The 20,740-nt window shown below is 39.1% G+C and overlaps 1 protein-coding gene across 1 annotated transcript in view; it reads left to right on the top strand.

The window, feature by feature from the left end:
* The first annotated feature begins 368 nt into the window (after positions 1-368).
* Positions 369-20,740, top strand: part of ARFGEF2 (ADP ribosylation factor guanine nucleotide exchange factor 2) — a 31,916-nt gene continuing 11,544 nt past the window's right edge. The window contains exons 1-22 of the mRNA XM_042884729.1: positions 369-606; positions 7,778-7,808; positions 8,550-8,673; positions 9,391-9,537; positions 9,713-9,892; positions 10,314-10,533; positions 11,194-11,265; positions 11,543-11,691; positions 12,063-12,193; positions 12,447-12,681; positions 12,935-13,034; positions 13,261-13,400; positions 14,062-14,170; positions 14,683-14,884; positions 15,400-15,511; positions 16,095-16,300; positions 16,496-16,580; positions 16,682-16,853; positions 17,934-18,085; positions 18,278-18,406; positions 18,618-18,776; positions 19,866-20,013. Coding sequence (XP_042740663.1) covers positions 468-606; positions 7,778-7,808; positions 8,550-8,673; positions 9,391-9,537; positions 9,713-9,892; positions 10,314-10,533; positions 11,194-11,265; positions 11,543-11,691; positions 12,063-12,193; positions 12,447-12,681; positions 12,935-13,034; positions 13,261-13,400; positions 14,062-14,170; positions 14,683-14,884; positions 15,400-15,511; positions 16,095-16,300; positions 16,496-16,580; positions 16,682-16,853; positions 17,934-18,085; positions 18,278-18,406; positions 18,618-18,776; positions 19,866-20,013 — 3,142 coding nt within the window. The 5' untranslated portion in view covers positions 369-467. The remainder of the gene's footprint in view (positions 607-7,777; positions 7,809-8,549; positions 8,674-9,390; positions 9,538-9,712; positions 9,893-10,313; positions 10,534-11,193; positions 11,266-11,542; positions 11,692-12,062; positions 12,194-12,446; positions 12,682-12,934; positions 13,035-13,260; positions 13,401-14,061; positions 14,171-14,682; positions 14,885-15,399; positions 15,512-16,094; positions 16,301-16,495; positions 16,581-16,681; positions 16,854-17,933; positions 18,086-18,277; positions 18,407-18,617; positions 18,777-19,865; positions 20,014-20,740) is intronic.

Raw genomic sequence — 20,740 nt, 5'->3', positions numbered from 1 at the left:
TAGATATTGCTGCCTTAATTTGTTAAGCCCTTTGAGGAATGACGTATCAGCCTGCGATGGCTGCAAGTTTCTGAAGGAAGGCATCGAGTGAGAGAATTTTCGGGTTATTTCCATGGTAACACTGAGCCTTTTGGGTGTAGAGCATCTGACCACGGGTCAGTGGGCAAGGGCAAGAGACAGCTGAACATAAGAATAAACAATTGGCCATGAAGACTGAATTTCTAGAAGTTGAAATTTAAATTCTAGCGATTCTTCGAACCAACGGTGACCGCACCGCCGCCACGAACCGCCCCGCCCGCTGCCGCCGGCGCCTCGCAGGGGTCGGAGGCCGCGGCGGGAAGGCGGGGAGCCGACCCGAATCACGTGACGGTGCCAACATGGCGGTGCCGTGGCGGCGGCGCTGTGGTGGCCGCTGAAGGAGGCGCGGTTCTTCCGGGTGATGGGCTTCGAGCGCTCCCGGCCCCGCCATGCAGCCCCCGGCCCGCGAGCAGGACGCTCGCACCAAGAGCATGTTCGTGTCGCGGGCCCTGGAGAAGATCTTGGCCGAGAAGGAGGCGAAGCGGCCCCCGCACGGGCAGCTGCGGAGAGCCTGCCAGGTGGCGCTGGGTGAGTCCGGCCGGGCCGACCCGCCGGGCTGGGAGCCGCCGGCCTGCGCGGCGCTGCGTGCCGGACCCAGAGCGGGGCAGCGTCACAGCGGGGTGCTGCGGCGGGGAGTCCGTGGGCCGAGAGCCGGGAGGCCCGGGAAAGGAGGGAAAATGGGGGAAGCGCTCCTTTGGTGCGGAGGGACAGCCCGGGCCGCTGTCTGCTCTGCTCGCTTTTGGCCTCGGTATGAACAGAAGGGCTTGGGTGTGCCGCTCTCGGATTGCTTTCGAGAAAATTAATGACAAGCTTTTCAAATAGGAAACAAGCTGTGTGGGGACCCTCGCGTCCAGACCCCCCTGATCTCATGGGCTCTGATACTTTTCCTCCAGCCTGTGGCTGGGCTGGCAGAAACTGTGATGCAGCCCCGGGCAGGCTGTGGCGTCCTGCAGAACTGAAACACGTCTTCTGAACTTGGCAGCCTGGTTCTAAAATCTGCGGCTACAAATCCATCCTTTTGTAATGTAGGTGTGACTGCTAAAGTTCTGTGCAAGCATATGATATGTTACGGAGGGAAGACAGTAGGTGAAGCAGCATGGCTCTCACAGGTGCAGTTCTTGGTGGCCTTTCTTATTTTACAGAGGTGACATCTCTTATGGTATGGATTGCTTGTTCCTTTAATTTGAGTGTGTTTTGGAGAAAAGTGAGAGATAGCTGAGCATGTGAGTAAGCAGCTGCAAGCCTTTCAAATGTACTATAGAAGCAAACTTGAAAAATTGACATTCTAAGTTTCTTACTTGCAGCTCTTTGAAGAAATCTGTAGCTGCTGACTGCAATGATGGTATATCCAGAGAAAGGTAGAAATGTGAGGCTGCTTATTATTATTTGAAACAAACACTGTGAGCAATTGAAATGACTTTCCCTACTTACTTTCCCTTTCTGACTTCTTCAGTATCCCTCCAAACCTTTTACTTGTCTGGGAGCCTGTTTTTCTGCAGTGTAAATCCACTTAGAGAGTAAGAAAGAGAACTTTCCTTAAAGATTGCTAATGAAAGTCTTAGTTTACTAGCACATCTAAGATTGTGCTTTTGGGAGGATGTAGTAGTCACCTATTAGCATTGGCCTTTTGGATTATAACTGTTTGATCTTTGTGTCTTAAGTACGGTACATTTGAGGTCTGTTAATTCTGTGAAGGTAGATGTACATTTTTGTAATCCTGCTGGAGGGAAAAAGAAGTCCGTGTACTTCATTGGACTAACACAGGAGTAGATAAGAGTAGATAACCTCCTGTTAGCCAGCTCGCCTGCCCTAGCAGTGCTTTGATTACTGTGCTAAAGGATTTCTATAATGTTTGGTAAATGCTGCCTCATCTTAAGTTGACAACATGGATATAGTTCTTTTTATTTGTGTTAAGTTCTTTAAACTTGATTTTATATGGAGTAAGCTCCTTTTTACTCAAATCAGATTTACTTAAGCTTACATAAGTTTAATTAAGCTTATAAAATAAAACTGTGAGCTTAATTTTAGAAGTGTTAGCTTAGTTATCAAGCCCTTTGCTGTAGTAAACGTGGTCGGAAGCGTAGGTAGAATGTTACAGAAATCTGACCAGACTTCTTAATTTACACAGATTGTTATTCAAGAAAGAACCTTCAATACTTCCAGTAATAATAAAATCCAGTTAGTCTCTGGTAATTAAATCAGAGTACAAATAACTTTGTTTCTCTCAGATTGGATTCACTTTAGGAACCTGGTCACTGTGTCAGCTGTTGTTCTTGCCCTCCTGCCCCATGTCATATTTGAAGTAATCCCTTTTCAGCTCTCAATAAATTTACTGTGCCGTCTTATGTGTACAATATTCTCTTTAATGGAGCATTGTTGTATTATACCTTTTATAAACTGTAAAGCATGGACATGATTCATTAGTAAATTCTTATTCCAAATAGGGAGGAACTGGTGCATTCTGGAGCTACCTAATTAAATTAACCTGCAACGATTTCTACAGTTTCTGCTGTAATATTACTGGAGTAGTGTTTATGTTAATTACACATGCCTTAAATTTCTGTTTGGTGAGACAGAGGAATGCATTTCCAGCTGTGGGAATGATGTTCCTATGTTATAAATGTGCTTCACTGCTGAGAAATTGCTGCTGACAGTTGCTGTTGTTCTTACATAAGGAAATCTATGTGGTAGTTAACTTTAAACTATTTTGCACTTTTCTTCTGTTTCCAATAATTCTTTTTTTTCTTTCTGAGCCAGTAGTTTACAGTTTTGGACTGCAAAATACCTTTGTGACTGGAAATGAGGAGTACCATGGGCTCAAATAGGTGATGAATATGAGCAGGGTGAAAGCAGTGCTTATTTACTGCTAAACTGTACAGAGCTTGTTAGCTTGCACTGTTGGCCCAAAGCAGTGATAGATGTGTCCTTGAAAATGGAATCGGTAACAAAACCAGTTCTCAGTTGTTTTTTTCTCAATGTTTTTTTTTCCTCTCTCCACCCCTCTTGTGAAGCATACAGAGTAAATGTTGAGTAAGCAGAGTTTGAATGGATTCCTTCATGCAGTCTCTTGCCTGGTCAGTAGGTGTAATAGTTGTATCCTGTATCCTTAGTGCCAGTAAATCCCAGGAGAGGTGGGGAGAAGTGAACTTCTAAACAGAGGAACTGTTCTGTTCTGCTCTGCTCTAGAATGTGGTAATTTTTTTTTCCAACTGGTTTTCAACAGCCAGCATATAAATAGTTGCCTAATAAGCACTTCTGTGGAGCTGTGGGTGTACGTGATTCTTGGTAAGTGTAGTGAAACACTCAGTATCCTGACAGGTTTACAGTGGAACGCGGTGCATATCGTATATTGCAGCAGTTCATGTGGGTGAAATGCTAATTGTGTCCCCGGGTCTCTCAAACTATTTGTATTACCCCATTAGGACTGTTTTTAACGACATGCTATGCAGCCAGCCTGGTTCTGTGACCTTTGATTGCCTAGGCACTTCTGTGTGTGCGTCTTAGAGCTCTGTACGCAACAGGATGTATTTAGTTAGTTTGTTAATAAGCTTTAAAAAAAAAATCTCTTAATCCACGCCTTCACTTAGGAATCTGTGTGTATTTAAGTCATCTCTTGGTATAAACGATGGATGTCTAGAGAAAGTTTGTTGGTTTAGTAAAACTTCGTGGCTATCTCTGAACCTCCAACTCAGAGAGTGCTGGGCTGAAGCAAGGAGATCCTGTTTCATTGTGCAGCTCCTCTCAAGGATTTTCTGTAGTTTTTTGAGTTGAGTCGTTGCTGTAGCTGTTTTAAATCTAAGGCAACCTGGAATTAGGCAATGAAATGGACTTCACACAAAATGGAATGGACTGTTCCATGTTTGTGTTGGCATTGCTCTCTGGTGTTCTGAGCCGCCATGAAAGGACATTGCTCTTGTCCTCGTGGGGAGACAAGTGACACCATTTGCTGCACAGGACCTGGTTTGCTTCCACTGTGATGAACATGGCTGTTAAGGTAGGATACAAATAAGTGCAGGCAGGAAACTATGTCCTTCGTTTTAATACATACTGTTCAATATGAGCAAACTTAAACTATCCATCTGTTACTGGAGTTCCTTTCTGCCTGTGCCTGGTGCTGCTTTCATTGTGGCAAGAAGCCCTGCAAGAGAAAGCTGCAGGGCCTTGCTTGTTACTCCTGTTGTGCTGGCTGTAGGAGTGTTGGAAGGCTGTGCTGAGTGGGCAGCACCTATAGGGTGTGGAGTCAGAGGTGTTTCTGATTGAGTGGATGGATGCACGCTGGTGCCTTTTGAATTGAAAGCAGCAGGAAGCTCTGAGAGCAGAACCACCAGGTGAGGGGCAGCCTTGTCCTGTGGTGGCCACAAGCTGACCTGTGCTCAGGCTGTACTGGAGCTGTGGAAATGACTTGGCTGTGCCCTTACTTCTGCGTGGGACAGAAGTGTGCAGCACTTGCTGGGAGCTGGCTGTGCCTGGTCTGCCTTGGTGGCTCTCAGCGTAACAAAATTCAGTTAGGCTACAGTTGGTGTTTCATTCACTTTTGGTGGTCAGACCACCAAATGAGCACTGGAAACATAGATGTTTCCAAACGATCTTGATGCAATCAGCAGCAGGAGCATGCCTGTAACTTGTTTTCCTTGTCTGACTTATTCTTTTTTGCCAACATTTTAAATTGAAATATTGTTGTGATGCAGACATTTTTATGGTGCTTTGGAAAATCCTTTATATTAAAAAAAATTGTAGGGGATTTTTTTGTTTGTTTGTTTGCTAAATTTGTTTCTTTAATATATGGAGGATTTTGGAGAATAAAATGATCACCTATTTGATATGGAGCACAACTCTTATTTTTTCTTATGGAAAGATTTAATATAAATGTCGGTGAAGGTATTACAATATAAAAAATATGAGGAAGGGTCTAGATCATGTTTTCTTATGGCTAAAATCTTCATGAAATTTACATTTAAAACCTATTAGCTATTGTGCTTTGCTGGTGATCAATATATGGGGAAGGTGACTTGTTGGAAAGGAAGAAAAATCCTGTTGTTTCTTCTTCCCCGCCAAACAATCTGGACACACATGGCTTGGTTACTCCCTGAATGTGGAATTGAGCACTTACGTTATCCTCAGCTGCAGATCCTAACAGGGAAGCCTGTTTTCTTGTGGAGTATTAAATTGTATGAAATGATATTTTCTTAGGTGGGACTCATTGCTTAATGTTTCTACTTGTTTTTTTATTATTATTTTATTGTTATTATTTTTACAAATAAGGTGAAGTTGAGAAATTTTTACTTTGGGGAAAAACAAAATCATCTCAACCCCACCCCAAGCATTTCTCCCAGCAAGCCTTCCTTGCTGGCCTCCCACCGGACTGCATGACAGTGAAGACAGAGCCTGTGACCTTCAGCTTTGTTTCTGCCAGCAGCTGAGCGCCTACAGGAAGGAGGATGCTACAGCTGATCTGAGTGAGCTGACCTAAATTTTGGGTGATAGGCTGAGCAGACTAGTTGATGCTGAACAGGTTTTGGTTTTGGCTGAAAGATCACTAGTCTGCATTCTAACTGAAATTAAGATGTGCTTTTCTTAATGAAAATTTGGTAAGAAAACCAAATGTCCCTGGGGAGTCCTACCAAGAGACATGTGCAAGTAGTGTTTCCATTTAAAAAAAAAAAAAAAAGGAAAAATATGAGACTAGTGAAATATTTGAGTAAGTGGTCTAAGCTTTATCTTACATTCGGTAAAATTCCAAGTTTTGGTTAAATAATACTGATTTGTTTATGAAAAATATGCTATTTTTGTCTTTCCTGACCACCTTAAAACTTTAATTGCAGGAAGTTCCATTCACTTGCATAAAACATGATATTAGGGAAACTATTGTTATCACTGTAGAACCAGGTACAATCAAAGACTCTGTGATTAAACCTTATCTGCTTAGCCCTTGGGAATTACAGACTTGTACCTGGTAACCACAGGCATGCAGTGATCAGAGCCTGCAGTGTTTGGTATGAGCTTCACTGCTGAGCTGGTGCTCTGGCAGTTCCTGCGCAGCTCCTGCTCTGAGAGTTGTGAGCTTTGAGTTTTCCCAGCACAAGATAGCTGCTGCTGCTGATCTTATGGCTGCACACTGCAGTGATGCACAGTTCTTACTTTGTCAGAAGGTGTGTAACTGATCTGATACCTGCTGCAGCAGTGTGGGCAGGAGGGACAAACCAGACATGGGACTTTTAATGACCAAATATGAACCTAGTTTGGTGGCAGAGGTAAGCGTGAACAAACCTGGCTTAAGTGCTTGCAGCTCATGAGCCAAGAAGTGGTGAGAGGTAGGTAGAAGTGGTAACTGCTGGTTTGTTAGTTTTTCTCCAAAAGCACTAGTGAATAGCTTTTCTATTTTAGGCAAGCTGTTGGTATGTTATGGTATGTTGACTTGGTTAGAAATTGGTGGGCTTCTGAACAGAGCCATGACCCATTCTGAATGAGTGATTCTTCAGTTTTGCTGTTCCATCAAATACGGGGTGGATAATGAATGATCCTTCAGTTCTTGCATCATCTGTAGCTAGTAGATGTCATACTGCTGCCTTCTGTCCATGGTGGCCTTCATTAATGGAGAGAGTATGGCACCAGTAGTAAGTCCCAGTCCCGGATGTGTTGTGTCACAACTTGGATTTTCCTTGGCACTTGGCTTCCACTTTCTCTGTAGAACAGGATAGTAATGCTAAAAGATGGGGATACTCTGCAAGGGATGTTCTGTGTGCACAGTCCTTTTTGTTCAAACTGATAACATCCATCTGTTGCAGTTCTTAATGTACTGTCTTGAGGAATAATGCTTGTAAGATAAAATAAATGACTGAGGTTCGTGGGCAGCACTGAAGTCATTTGAACTCTGCATGTCCAGTCTAAAACAGTGGTGCCTCCAGAGAATGACCCATTTCTGACAACTTTGCAGTTGAAACAATTTATGTGGGTATGGTAACTTGCAGGGGCATGAAGTTGGATGTGCTGGATGCAGGATCCCAGTGGTGTTACAAGTGCCTGTAGCTGTGCACCCTTGCTGTGTGTGCTGCTTGGTCTCTGTGTCAGTGTTCGTAGTTTGTACTTAGGCTGTGTTTGGTGCAGTGCAGTCTGTGTTGTACATCGTGGTGATGCGTTAGAAATTCTTAAAGCCATATTAGGTTATGAAGGATTTAGTAGTGTTTGTAACAGAGATGGGGAGCATTTTTTTTCCTGTATTTCATCTTCTTCAAAGGTCCCCTAAAGAGTTAAGTTCATGAAGAAGAAGTAACTGCTGGCAAGATGACAGTATCTGTTTCATGTTTGTTCTCTCAGTGAGACTTTGTTTATTCAGTTGATGTCAGCTAACCAGCATGGGACTTAATGGGAAGGTCTCGTGTTAAACTAATGGATTATGTAGGGGTTTAAAACTTCTCCAAACCTAAGCTCTCTATTTTATTTTCACTGAATAAATTTTTTATACATACATTTTTAAAAGATGCCTTCTTAAGAGTACTTGGGGAAGAATAATTTTTGAATGTAGAAGTTAAGAGCTATGCCTCCCCATAGGATGTCAGGCTGAGGATGTTACAGAAAAGGAGCAGCTCAGATGTAAGACTTAGGTTTGAAACTGCTTTGTGTTATTATGCATTTCATATTTATGTTGTTGTCAATCAATTATGTCGGGTGTTAAAAATTTTGAATTTTTTCTTTATTCCAGATGAAATAAAGACAGAACTGGAAAAACAAAGGTAAATTATTGGTTGCTGTAAGCTGTGCAAGAAAAGAGCAAACTGAATAATTTGGTAATGGAAATGTGAAAGTACACCTAAGTCACTGCAGTGAACTTGTGAATGTGTGTGAATACCTTTATGCCAGAAACATGATGTGGCCCATATCTCCCACTCACACAATGGCTGTGACTCTGGGTACTCAACCCATAACTGCCTTCTGAATTTCACTATGAAATAATTGCAGAACTTCTAACAGGTGTTAGATTTTCATTTCCTGTTACTGGGCTTAATATAGCCTACTGGGATGCCTGCTGCTGCTTACAATTTTCAATTTGATAGCATATGATCTTAATTACATAGATCAAGAGTACCGATGTAATTTAATTATTAACATAAAGTATTAAAACACCGTTCCAGCACTGTGCTATGATTTTGAAATGAGCTCCAAAAATACATTGTTTTTTCTTTTTTTTTTTTTTCTTAGTGTACTTCATACAGGCTCTGTTTATGTAATTCAGAATGGCTTAGTTTTATCATTAAGTTGTTCTCTGGTCAGATGCAAAACGAGAACAACCTTGCATTTTTCATGTGTGACTTTAAAGAAAATCAAAATTTGTAAAGAAAGTGTGCATAAGAGAATCTTGCATTATGTTTGTATGCTTCTGAGCACCATCTAGCTTTAAATGTGAAAAAGAAGGATGGGTAGTTTGCTGTGATAATGTGTTTAGAAAAATAAACAACTCTTCTCCTCTGACCTAGAGAAGGCACTGTTGCTCCACCAAAAGCAAACTTCATTGAAGCTGATAAGTACTTCCTTCCTTTTGAGCTGGCCTGCCAGTCAAAGTCACCACGCATTGTCAGTACTTCACTGGATTGTTTACAAGTAAGTTAAAATTCAGAGAGAGTGGAATGGAATAACATGCACTTAAAAATTTGTATGCCGTTGGCATTCTTAGAGAGAAGTATTATTATCCTGAAAACATACAGCTGTGCTGTGGATGTTTAAATGCATAAACTGCAAAGTATGTTATCATCAGATTTGGCTGAAAGCACATCTTGCAAAAGCAAGAAATTCATGTGTGTTGTTGTTTTACAGTGGAACTCAATTCATTGAGGCTCATGGGTTCTTACATTGTTCTTTAAAGATTTTTAATCTGTGTTGCTTTAAGAATATTTACCATGGTGTCCTTTGTAGTTCTGATGTGCTGGGAGATCAGACTCCAGAATTGTTCTGTCTTGTGCCTCTCTCAGTACTTAGAGAAAAAACAAATGTTACTTAGCTTTATCAGGCTACTTTGACCGAACCTTTCTGTTGTGAGAAGGTTCAAAGGCAAAGGCCAAATAAATTTTGTCTAATAGCAGTAGGAAGAAATGTGGCACAGAAATGTGTATTACCTATTAAATCTTGTCTAAGCCTATGAACTGCACAAGTATTTGCTAACCAGGCTGTTGAAGGTGTTCAATTCCTGTGTTAAAACTGTTAAAGCGAAATAGGCTGCCGAAACCCCTGTTTATGGCATACTCAACTGTATTTTACTTAAAAGCATGTGGTTGTCTAAATCACAGAATTATAGAACTAACTTGTGTTCTTTTTACCTAGAAACTTATTGCATATGGACATATCACTGGCAATGCCCCAGACAGTGGAGCTCCTGGGAAACGCCTGATTGATCGGCTAGTTGACACAATTTGCAATTGCTTTCAGGGTCCTCAAACAGATGAAGGAGTACAACTGCAGATAATTAAGGTATTTTATTTGATACAGTTTGTGATTGTGTGATTTTAATTACACAATTTTTCTATCATTGATTTTGTAACTGAAAAAATAGTGGTGAAACTCCATTTATGATCCAGTTTCTCCATTTCTTGCAGCATTAGATATGTTACTGAACTGAGATCTATTGTTTCTTGGAATTTTTCAGGCTCTCCTCACTGCAGTAACATCTCCGTATATAGAAATTCATGAAGGAACAGTTCTCCAGACTGTTAGAACCTGCTACAATATCTATCTGGCCAGTAAAAATCTTATTAATCAGACAACTGCCAAAGCTACCCTTACACAGATGCTAAATGTCATTTTCACACGGATGGAAAATCAATCTGTATGTACCTACTGCTTCTGCTCATCTCAAACATTTAGGCTTGACGAACTAATAGAATACTTTTGTGTGTGTCTATTGTGTTAAATGTCTGTTGATTTGTAATTTAAAGCAGCTGTCATTCTGCAGCAAAGCATAGTGTGGTGTACCAGTTTGATTAAAATAGGAAGCTTGTTGCTGATAACAACTCCTAGTTTTACCACTTTCTGATGAACAGCTTTGTACAAGTAGTGCGATGCTTCTAACATAAGCTTCACACTCCAATGGCTGAGCTAAAGCAGATCTTTGTCATTGGAGCAGCCAAGCAGTGTTTTGTTGTTTCTCATAAATATGTGAATTCTCAAGGGAACATCAGCTATCATAGATATTTATTTTCCCTTATGTTTTCTTCCTTTACGTAACTTTTTAACAATGTTTTCTCAAGGTACAAGAATCCAGAGAAGTGGGAAAAACAAATCAGCAAAAATCCCAGTCTCCTGCAATTCAAGCAGTGACCAGATCTCCAAAGATGGGTCAGTTAAAGCACCACTATCAGGAAGGCAAATATACTGCTCCTGTAAGTGTGGAATTAACTAATGGGGAGCCTGAGAGGACAGGATACGGAAATGTGAAGTCAGAGCAGGATTTGGTTCCTTCAGCATCAGGTGAACAAGAATTGCTTTCAGTTGCATTTCTATTGCAAAATGCTTTCTTACACTACTGTTGGGAGAACAGTTGGGGCTATTGGCTCAAATAACATTTGTGTCTTCTTGGTAGCTCTTCAGTGTATACAGGCCATTATTAGATATTGCCTGTGATATTATAGCCACTGAAGAAAGGCTTATTTTTGTCCTAGCATTATTCTGAAACTTCATGTGGTCCAGTATATAGATTTATTCTGGAACTTGACGTGGTTGTTTTGACAGAAGGGAAGGAGAGGAGAAAATAATCATGGTGTGCCTGAAGTGACAGAGTTACTTTAAGATAATTGAAGTCCCGTGGTAAAAACGTGTATTATGAGAATGTTATCATATGCTCCTATACTGTATCAGAATAGAAAAGTAAGATATTCCAAAAGGGAAAAAATCATAACGTTTGATAAATAGAACGGACAAAGATGCCACATTAAAAATGTAAGTGCTTGGAAATAAATTATGGAAATAACTTCAATGAATATTTTCAAGTGACTTCTTTGAAAAGGCTTTAAATGGGAAATACTTGAGAAAAATTTACTACCTCTAACCTTTCTGCCTCTGTCCCCTTTCTCCTTTGTCTTCTTCCTAAACAAGAGTACAAAATTCAAAATTATCTCTCTGTTTCATCAGAGGAAACAACTGATGGAGGAAAGGAAATGGTTAAAGGCATCTTGGAAGATGTGGTTGAGTCAGCTGTAAAAGGTAGCAGATCTTCAGAAATAAAGTAGATGCATGTTTATTATAAAATTCTTATTCCTGTAATTATAAAAACACAGATTCTTTCTTACTGTTGTTACTAAGTACTTGTAAAGAACACAATAAGGAGAGGCCTTTTATTGTCTTACTGGATTCTTCTGTTGTTTGTAGCTGAAAAATCTTTTAGCTTACTACTGCTGCTTCTGTGTCAGTCAATTGTAGAGCTTCACGAATGTCATGGATTGAAAAACGTTTCAGTTGTATTTTTCTTTCTCCCCTTTAGTAGCTGAAGAGAAGCAGGTAACAGAAATGGCTAAGGCTCTACCTGCAGTAGAGACTGCAGATACTGTTCTTTCTGGCTCTAGTAGTGAAAATGTACAAACAAATGGAATTCCAGATGATGGACAGTCTGTTTCCTCTACTGATAATCTGGTAAATAACTTCACTGGATGCCTGTGTATGGATAGGAAAGGAGGAAAATTTTCACACCAATTAATACAGTGGGATTTTGAGGAGAGGAGGAGCAGAAGACTTAATGTATGTGTCCTGGTGAGGTTCAGAAAGGAAGCAGCAAATTCAGTTTAAGTACATATTGAAAATGACTGTTCTAAAATTGATTGTGACTTGTAGCTTAGTATTGGTGGGAGGAGAGAGAGGTGGTCCGGATCACTTGATTCCAGTTTAGGTTTTGTTTATGTCTTAGCAAATCATTAGCTAATTCTCAGAAGAGCTGTAGAATCTTTCTTAATTGCTTTATTCCTTTATCTCACTGAGTACCCAATATTTTATTTCTTACTCTTTAGGAAGCAGATATATCTGGCCATCAAGCTGCTGCCAAATTTTCTCATGTTCTGCAAAAGGATGCCTTCCTTGTGTTCAGGTCACTGTGCAAGCTCTCCATGAAACCACTTGGTGATGGACCACCAGATCCTAAGTAATGAAACTGTATTAATTATCCTGTTCTCTCCTGGTAGCTTTTGGAAACGGGGTGCAGATAAGTAGTTGCTGTATGCTAAAATGGGTATTCAAAATTTATCACTCAGGCCCTTATTTCAGTTAGCTTGATGAAGCAAATTTCAGTCCTAGATTCAGGTCTTAAAAATGTAGTACTTGAAAGATTTCCACACACAAGTTTGTATTCAGAGATGTAGTAAATCTTCATTTTCTGTGTTGATTCTTTTTTCTAGATCCCATGAATTGCGTTCTAAGATAGTGTCTCTCCAGCTTCTTCTCTCAGTGCTACAGAATGCTGGTCCAGTTTTCAGGACACATGAAATGTTCATCAATGCAATCAAGCAATACCTTTGTGTAGCGTTGTCTAAAAATGGAGTCTCATCTGTTCCTGATGTGTTTGAACTCTCTCTTGCCATCTTTCTCACACTTCTCTCAAATTTTAAGACTCATTTAAAAATGCAAATCGAGGTGAGAAAGTTTTCCCATTTTTCTGTTGCTCTAATTCTCAAATAAGGATACTGCAATGATAAAAATTCATTGGCAACTTAAACTTGGCATCTTAGTTTTGTTTGCATAATATACTGATCAGTTAATTCTGTATTTGAGTTTTTCTGTACATGAGATTATATTTTTCAAGAGAAATTGAGTAGAAATGAGTTTGTATGTTAGACATAGTTCTAACAAGTTTCAGATCAAGTCCTTTTCCCCATGTATTTTGCAGGTGTTCTTCAAAGAGATCTTCTTGAATATTTTAGAGACTTCTTCAAGCTCCTTCGAGCACAAATGGATGGTGATTCAAACTTTAACTAGAATTTGTGCAGGTATTTATATTGTTGAGAAAGCAGACACTTCCTCTGGCTGCAGAGGAAAATTATTTTCTAGAAAAATGCTACATTTGATGTTCAAGTTCTTTGGGGAAAAATGAATTTGATCCCTTAATGCTTGAGTTAAATGTGTGCATTAAAACCCACTGCCTGCTCTGAGTATTTCCTTTTAAAAATGCTGTTGCACAGAACTCTAATGTTTGTGCTTTCATTTATTTTCAAGATGCCCAGTGTGTAGTGGATATTTACGTTAACTATGACTGTGATTTAAATGCTGCTAATATATTTGAACGCCTTGTAAATGATTTGTCCAAAATTGCCCAGGGACGAAGTGGCCATGAATTGGGAATGACACTTTTGCAGGTAAGGATAACAGCTTGCAAGCTGAGGTACCATTATGTCTCCAGGATATTGATACTTCCTGTGGTTAATGTTGTCCATAACTTACTCGTATTACTTATTTTTTATTAGTTAGCTGTATTAGGTAAGTTTTTAAGCTGGATAATGAAGCAGCATGATTAATTTACTTGGTTTTACAGTGTATCTACATTGTGACACTGAACTTGTTCTGTGCTCGTTTGATCCTCTCTCCCTTCGTAGGCCAACAAATGAGCCATCCTTAATCATGTGTTCCTTTGGCCAAGAATGAAAGTAATATCAAGAGACCTTAGAGGCAGTGTTTGGATGAGCTGGTTTACTGTACAGTTAAAGTAGTGAGACATTTGTCCTTGTGGAGAGCTCTGATGCTATAGAAACTTGCTGGATGTTCATAATCATTCGTACACTTAAGTTGCATTTAAGAATTGGGGTATATTGCCTTTTGGCTGTACTTATGAGCTGTAAATAGATCCAACGCTTAAAGCAGCTGGAATGTGGCATCAGTCTGGTCCAGTGTAAATGGTCAAGGGACAGAAATGGTATTATCATAGCTGATGAACATGCTAAGATTTCAATGGTGTGATGTAATGCATCCTAAAAATTTGTGGCTACAAGTGTATTGTGTTTTCTTGTTGGATATTTCTAGGAATTAAGCCTGAGGAAAAAAGGGCTTGAATGTTTGGTTTCTATTTTAAAATGTATGGTAGAATGGAGCAAAGACCTTTATGTGAACCCCAACCATCAGACAAGCTTGGGTAAGATTGTTTTCCTTATAGGGAGACTAATTTGTTAAGTAAGTTTGTTCCTGTGTTTCCTTATAGTTCAGAAGTTATTCACTAGTGTGGATGCCAGGTTTTTACATGACAATTCATTTATATAAGTATTTTACAAAGGGTTATTTAGTACTGTATACTGAAAGAGCATACTGTTTCAGACCCTCCAAATGTCTGATCTGAATAACCAGGGTCTGTTTTAAAACTTAGCCAGGCCATCACTGACACTGTAGAAGCTGGCTTATGTAGAACATGAATGTGACATATCTTGCAGCTCCTAGATTCAAGTGAAAGATCTTTAGAGATATTGATGGTTTTTTTTTTTGCTTTTGTTGAAATACTTCAGAAATGTGTCTGTACAGCATATTTGTGTAGTATAGTCTGGCAAAATGTAAACCTGCTAGAATTAGGATTTTGGCTTATAACTAACTTCTTCTAACTTACTGAGTTTTTACTGAACAAGATGACTTCAGTCTCTTCATGTTTATAAATAGGTACATATAAACCATCTGAGCAGGAAATAGCTGAAGGAAAATGTCTTGACAGTGGAGGGAGACGAAGTAGTGTCAGTTCCTTGGACTCCACTGTGTCGTCAGGAGTTGGGAGTGTTGGTACCCAAACTGCTGTCCCAGATGACCCCGAGCAATTTGAAGTCATCAAACAACAAAAGGAAATAATTGAACATGGGATAGAGCTGTAAGTTCAATAATGAAAGAAAAAAAAAACCCAACAACTTGCTAGTTAAAAAAAAGTATAACCATATTGTTTCTTAGTCTTATATAGTGAAAAGTAAAGGGACATGTGACTGTTAGATTTAGTCCTGAGGCTCTTGCTTCTTTTAGAAAGGAGCACTGAGGAGCTACTGTATTTAAAAAGGAATTCAGTGACATCTTGAGTGGAGTGGAGCTTGTTTCGTAGTATTCCTTTGTGCTGGTACACCCAGGTGTGCATATACCTATACTGAAACTGATTTGGGCAGGCAGACACATCGTCTTCGAGCTCTTTAAACCATTTATTGTCTTTATTGAAATAGTTGCAGTGAAATGCTTGTTCAGCCGTAGTTTATTGCTGTTTCATTGATTTGAAGAACTTTGTTTGAAAATACTATGTACAGCAGCATTTTTAATGGGAATTCTCTGATATCCTCAAGTATTTCAAGAGGGAGGTTTTCAGTTATATGCATCACTTCATCCATGTTTTTGTCTGAATAGGTTTAACAAAAAACCAAAGAGAGGAATACAGTATTTACAGGAGCAAGGAATGCTTGGAAGTACAGCAGAGGACATTGCACAATTTCTGCACCAAGAAGAACGTCTCTGTTCTGTAAGACTATGGGCGATATAAGATAATTCATATTGTTTTTAAACGAGTGCTCTTACAGTATTGCTGTCTGATCCTTTTGTATGCACTCTGAGTTCCTATTTAATTAATAGATAACTAAAAGCATAAGGGTTCTAATGAATATACTTAATCCCAATGCTGCTTTATATTTAATAAAGTATCCCAGACATTTTAGTAAATTTAAGTAATTTTCGTAGTTGTTTTCAATGAAGTGCTGAGGGGCACAGGGTTTGTATATATCTGCATTAATAATATCTTGTCAAGTGAAGGAATTTCAGTTGGCACATTGTCAGTGCATTTTTCACTGCATGTGAAATGGGGTGCAAATTAGCTTTCCTTGGATCTGTGTTAATGCAGATTTCACCTTGTGGGGAATGAGGGAAACAAGAATAAGCAGGTTATGTCTGTTTTCTAGTGATGCTGGTTTCCTGCCATCCTTGTAACGGTTGCTCTGCTGACTTAGTGAATCAGATCAGTCTTACAAAATTCAGCTGTGCAACTCTAAGTTTTCTTGCAAAGCTGGCAGTTGGATTACATAGTAATAACTGTCTCTTGTATTTTTTAGACTCAAGCAGGGGAATTTCTTGGAGAAGGCAGCAAGTTTAACAAGGAAGTGATGTATGCCTACGTGGACCAGCTTGATTTCTGTGGGAAAGACTTTGTCTCTGCCCTACGTATATTTCTGGAAGGCTTCCGGCTGCCTGGTGAAGCCCAGAAGATTGATAGATTAATGGAGAAATTTGCTGCTAGATATATTGAATGCAACCAACGGTAATTCAAAACCTTGTATTGGATAAGTGCCTGAAAAATGTCTCTTTTGTTCATGGTCCTCAAGAATGAGGTACAACTCGCACTCTAGAGGTTGGGTATTTCCACAAGCGTGTCTGTTTCCTTTCCTGTGAAAATGGAGGCAATTGGTAGAGGAATTAGGTCTCTAATAACGCATTTATTTTTTTCTTCTCTTAGGCAAACGCTGTTTGCTAGTGCTGACACTGCCTATGTTTTGGCATACTCCATCATAATGCTGACTACAGATTTACACAGTCCACAGGTGAAAATTAAAAAAAGAAAAAAAAAAAAAAAAGACTTGTAGAAGCTCAGATTTCCACAGAACTTACATTCAATACCTGATTTCCTGATTCTTTTCTACAGGTAAAGAATAAAATGACAAAGGAACAATACATTAAAATGAATCGAGGAATCAATGACAGTAAAGACCTGCCAGTGGAGTATTTATCCACAATCTATGAAGAAATAGAAGGAAAGAAAATTGCCATGAAGGAAACAAAAGAATATGCAATCACAACCAAGTGTAGTAAACCAAGTAAGAAGGATCTAGAAACTGGAAAGACCACATGTTCTGAACTATTGCATAACTTTCAGGATGGCATAGTGAAGTTCAGGTCGCTTTTGATAACATCTTTGTGCAATATATAAATTACATTTAGAGTACTAATATAGTAAAATATAGTGTATATAGTATATATAATATATTCAGCTGGAATGAAACTGGCTTACAGGTGTTACTTAATGCAGCTATATCTGTGATGGAAACATGGCTGTGTAAGTGCATCCAGGACCACTGCAGAAAGGCACTAGAAACTAGATTTTTTTTAAATGAAAGTAGGGGAAATGATAAAAAAATAATTGATGTTTGCTGTTATTTTGTTCATTAGCTTCTTTTATATACAAGACGTGTGTTTTTTTTCTTTATCAGTAGCATGTCATAGTTCATAGGTAATAAATGTCACTGTCCTTGTGATAATCTTTGAGAAAAGAGATGCTGAAGAGTATGTCCTATTCTACAGTTGCTTTTTCTCATTCACAGCAAGCAAAGATTTGTGTGCAGTCTACTGTAGAAACCAGTGTCTCCAGCTGTACTCTCCTCATACACAGTGGTCATTCATTTAATTCTGAATCTTCAGCATAGTGCTTTTTTTTGGATTTTCTGTGGTATTTGCAAGTTTCCTAGTTCAGAACAGAAACAAAATGATCTTTTATGTTTCTTCATTCTTACACTAAGTTAATAACTTATTTTTAAATTGGTGAAAGACTTGTTTTGTATGGAGGATGTGAGACTAAAACAGTGAAGCTTTTTCCGTCCATTACTAAAAGCAGAGTAAATTAATAGACTGTGCCTGTCTGACTTGTTCTTGGTATGTAATGAAAGGCAGAATCTAGATATACTGTGTAGAATAAACTCTTAGATTGAGGTGTGGATTTTGGTGCTGGAGTTCCTTGCTTGCAAACTATGAAAGCCTCCTACATTGTAATGGTTCTGAAGATTATCTTTAGATTTCATTGTCAATACCTTCATTTAATGTTTGTCAATATGAAGGTACAGATTCTTCTCCTATGTGGAGAAAAACAAACCAACAATGCATCTGTGTGGTGTTCCCATTAGGTGTAGCTAATGAGAAGCAGCGGAGGCTTTTGTACAACTTGGAGATGGAACAAATGGCTAAAACTGCTAAAGCTCTCATGGAGGCAGTAAGCCATGCAAAGGCTCCTTTTACTAGTGCCACTCATCTGGATCATGTCAGACCCATGTTCAAAGTGAGTGTCTGTGAAATTCTTGTTATATTTTCATTAAGAGTTTCAAGCATGGAAAAAAATGGGGGGAAATGACTGGGCAGCTGGATAATGCAACAGATGGAAATTTTAAAAAAATATATTTAGTCCCTCTTGCATAAAGTTTTAGGCTAAAATCTTAATGGATTTGTGAACTTAATTTCTTTCTTTCTTTAGCTTGTTTGGACTCCATTGTTGGCAGCTTACAGTGTTGGCTTGCAGAACTGTGATGACACAGAAGTTGCATCCCTTTGTTTGGAAGGCATACGATGTGCAATTCGAATAGCCTGCATCTTTGGAATGCAGGTTTGTGTGAGACTTCTCTCAAGAATTCTGCTTGTCTTTTATTGCTGAGTCCTATTAAGAGCACTAGCTAGTTTGCCTGCTACTCTTCTTGCCCTGGAAAATGCTCTAGTGTAACTGACAATTATGCAGTAAAGTAGCATAGGCATGCTGGCCAAGTAGTCTCTAGCTCTTCAGAGACTTTATTGCAATGTCATGTTTCTCTGTCTTGTAGCTTGAACGAGATGCTTACGTACAGGCCCTTGCTCGGTTTTCCTTGTTGACAGCCAGTTCCAGTATCACAGAAATGAAACAGAAGAACATAGATACCATTAAGACACTTATTACAGTCGCTCACACAGATGGCAACTATCTTGGGAACTCTTGGCACGAGGTAACAACTTGAATAGTTTTCATGCAACTGCATTGTTCTTCAAAAATCTGCAGGACTTTGTTGTTCTGGTTCTCTGACTATTTCTAGTCTTTAATTAACCACATCTAGCTTCCAGGATGTGTTTCAACTCTCCTTGAAAGATGGATATGAGTGCAAGATTTTGTTACTATTAAAAAAAAGTCTATTTTTTTTTTTTTTTTGGCAGACTCCATAGGCACAGTGTGATTAGCATTGTAGTGTTTGTAGTTGCTTTTGATAAGGAATTAAAACTATGCTGAATTTGCATTTCAATGCAATTCATGGAATTCTAAACAGAAACCACTGCTTTCTTGCTCTTGTTATCAAAAATAGTCCAGCTCACAGTTCCAGACTTCTCTGTGTTGTGTTCTGCAACTTTTACACCACAGTTGCATGAAGAAGTTGGTCCACAATAATTGAGTTAAGGAAAAGTGAGGATAATGTATGAGAATCATACTTATTTTCCTAAGGCATATTTTTCAAGAACTCTTCAATCACTTCTAAATCAGTGATGCTGCTAAACTGGAACATTCCTGCTGCATTGCATTCTCTGGTGCTAGACTTTGACTGCGTGATAATATGAACCAAAAGGGGCTCTAGCTGATGAGTTTTGTGGACCTTGTTTAAAGAACAACCCCCAAATGCTTGTGCCAACCCAGGGGCTGTTGCAGTGTGAAAGAGTCAGGAAAGGCCTGTACGTGCTTTATAGCATGGCAGCTGTGGCATTTTTCACTACCTGCACTGTCGTTATTAAATGGCAGCTGCTATAATGCAATTACACAATTTGAGATTTGAAAGCTGATGCTGTGAGACGTAGTAAAAAGGTCACTTCTGGTAGAGATCTAAATTAGATTTCTTGGCACTATATATATATTTTTTTCCCTCGAGTGTTGGAATGATTTATGGCAGCTGGTGATCTTGAATGAGTCACTCAACACAGTTTGATTTACAGTTGCTTTAGTAATGTTGTTGCTATCTAAGTTGTTTTAAAGGTTAGATAACCTGGGCAGTACTGGAAATAAATACGCAATGGTATCCAGAAACTGTGTTTTACAATATCTTTGTTTTTAGATCCTGAAATGTATTAGCCAGCTGGAGCTAGCACAACTTATAGGAACTGGAGTAAAAACTCGTTATTTATCTGGTGCTGGACGTGAAAGGGAAGGAATCATTAAAGGCTATGCATCTGGAGGGGAAGAGTTTATGGGCCTCGGATTAGGTAAGGTTAATAATCTTGAGCTTCACAGAATGCGTATTTAATTGAAGTGTGATGGCTAAGAGCTCAGTTATAAGACAGCAAAATACATCTGTTCATTTGAGTCTAGTGGATTAATGGAACTTAAAAAATCCATCATAACCTTCCAAGATATTTTAGTAATGAAAGAATATGTTCACACTTCAATAATTTAATAGTGTATAAATGTATTTAACAGAATGCCTCCAGATTGATTTGTTGGGATGTGCTGTTTTCAAAGGTGTTTCACAATCTTCTTACCAGTGTTATCAGTTCTTCCTCTCTATGCTTTGTTTACAATTAAAACACGAACAGTTTCTCTTTATTGTTCCAATGATAAATATTTTTCCAAAGAAATTCCTCATCTCTGCATCTTGGACTTGCTGTTTTGGTTCCTATTGCTCCAGTAGTATGTGAAACAAAAAGCTGTAAATTAGAGGAGAAAGCAGACTGTCTTAATCTTTGGAGAACTGTCTAGGTGACACTTAGATTCCAAAGTACTTGGGAACTCATGCTGTCCATGATGATTGGATGGTCGTGGATGGTTGGGCTAGATGATCTTAGGTTGATCTTTTCCAACCTTAACGATACTATAATTCTGTGATGATGCTGAATATAGCAGAACTGTGCCTAACCTCAGCTGCTTGTATCAGACTGAGTTAATATTTTCTAATGTTTCATCTGTTCCAATCAAATTAACAGTATTACATCT

Source organism: Lagopus leucura, unplaced genomic scaffold (genome assembly GCF_019238085.1).
Source record: "Lagopus leucura isolate 7727_CA_CO unplaced genomic scaffold, USGS_WTPT01 Super-Scaffold_100045, whole genome shotgun sequence".
NCBI lineage: Eukaryota > Metazoa > Chordata > Aves > Galliformes > Phasianidae > Lagopus > Lagopus leucura.
The sequence above is the reverse complement of the archived record's forward strand: the minus strand, read 5'-3'. Positions and strand labels throughout refer to the sequence as shown.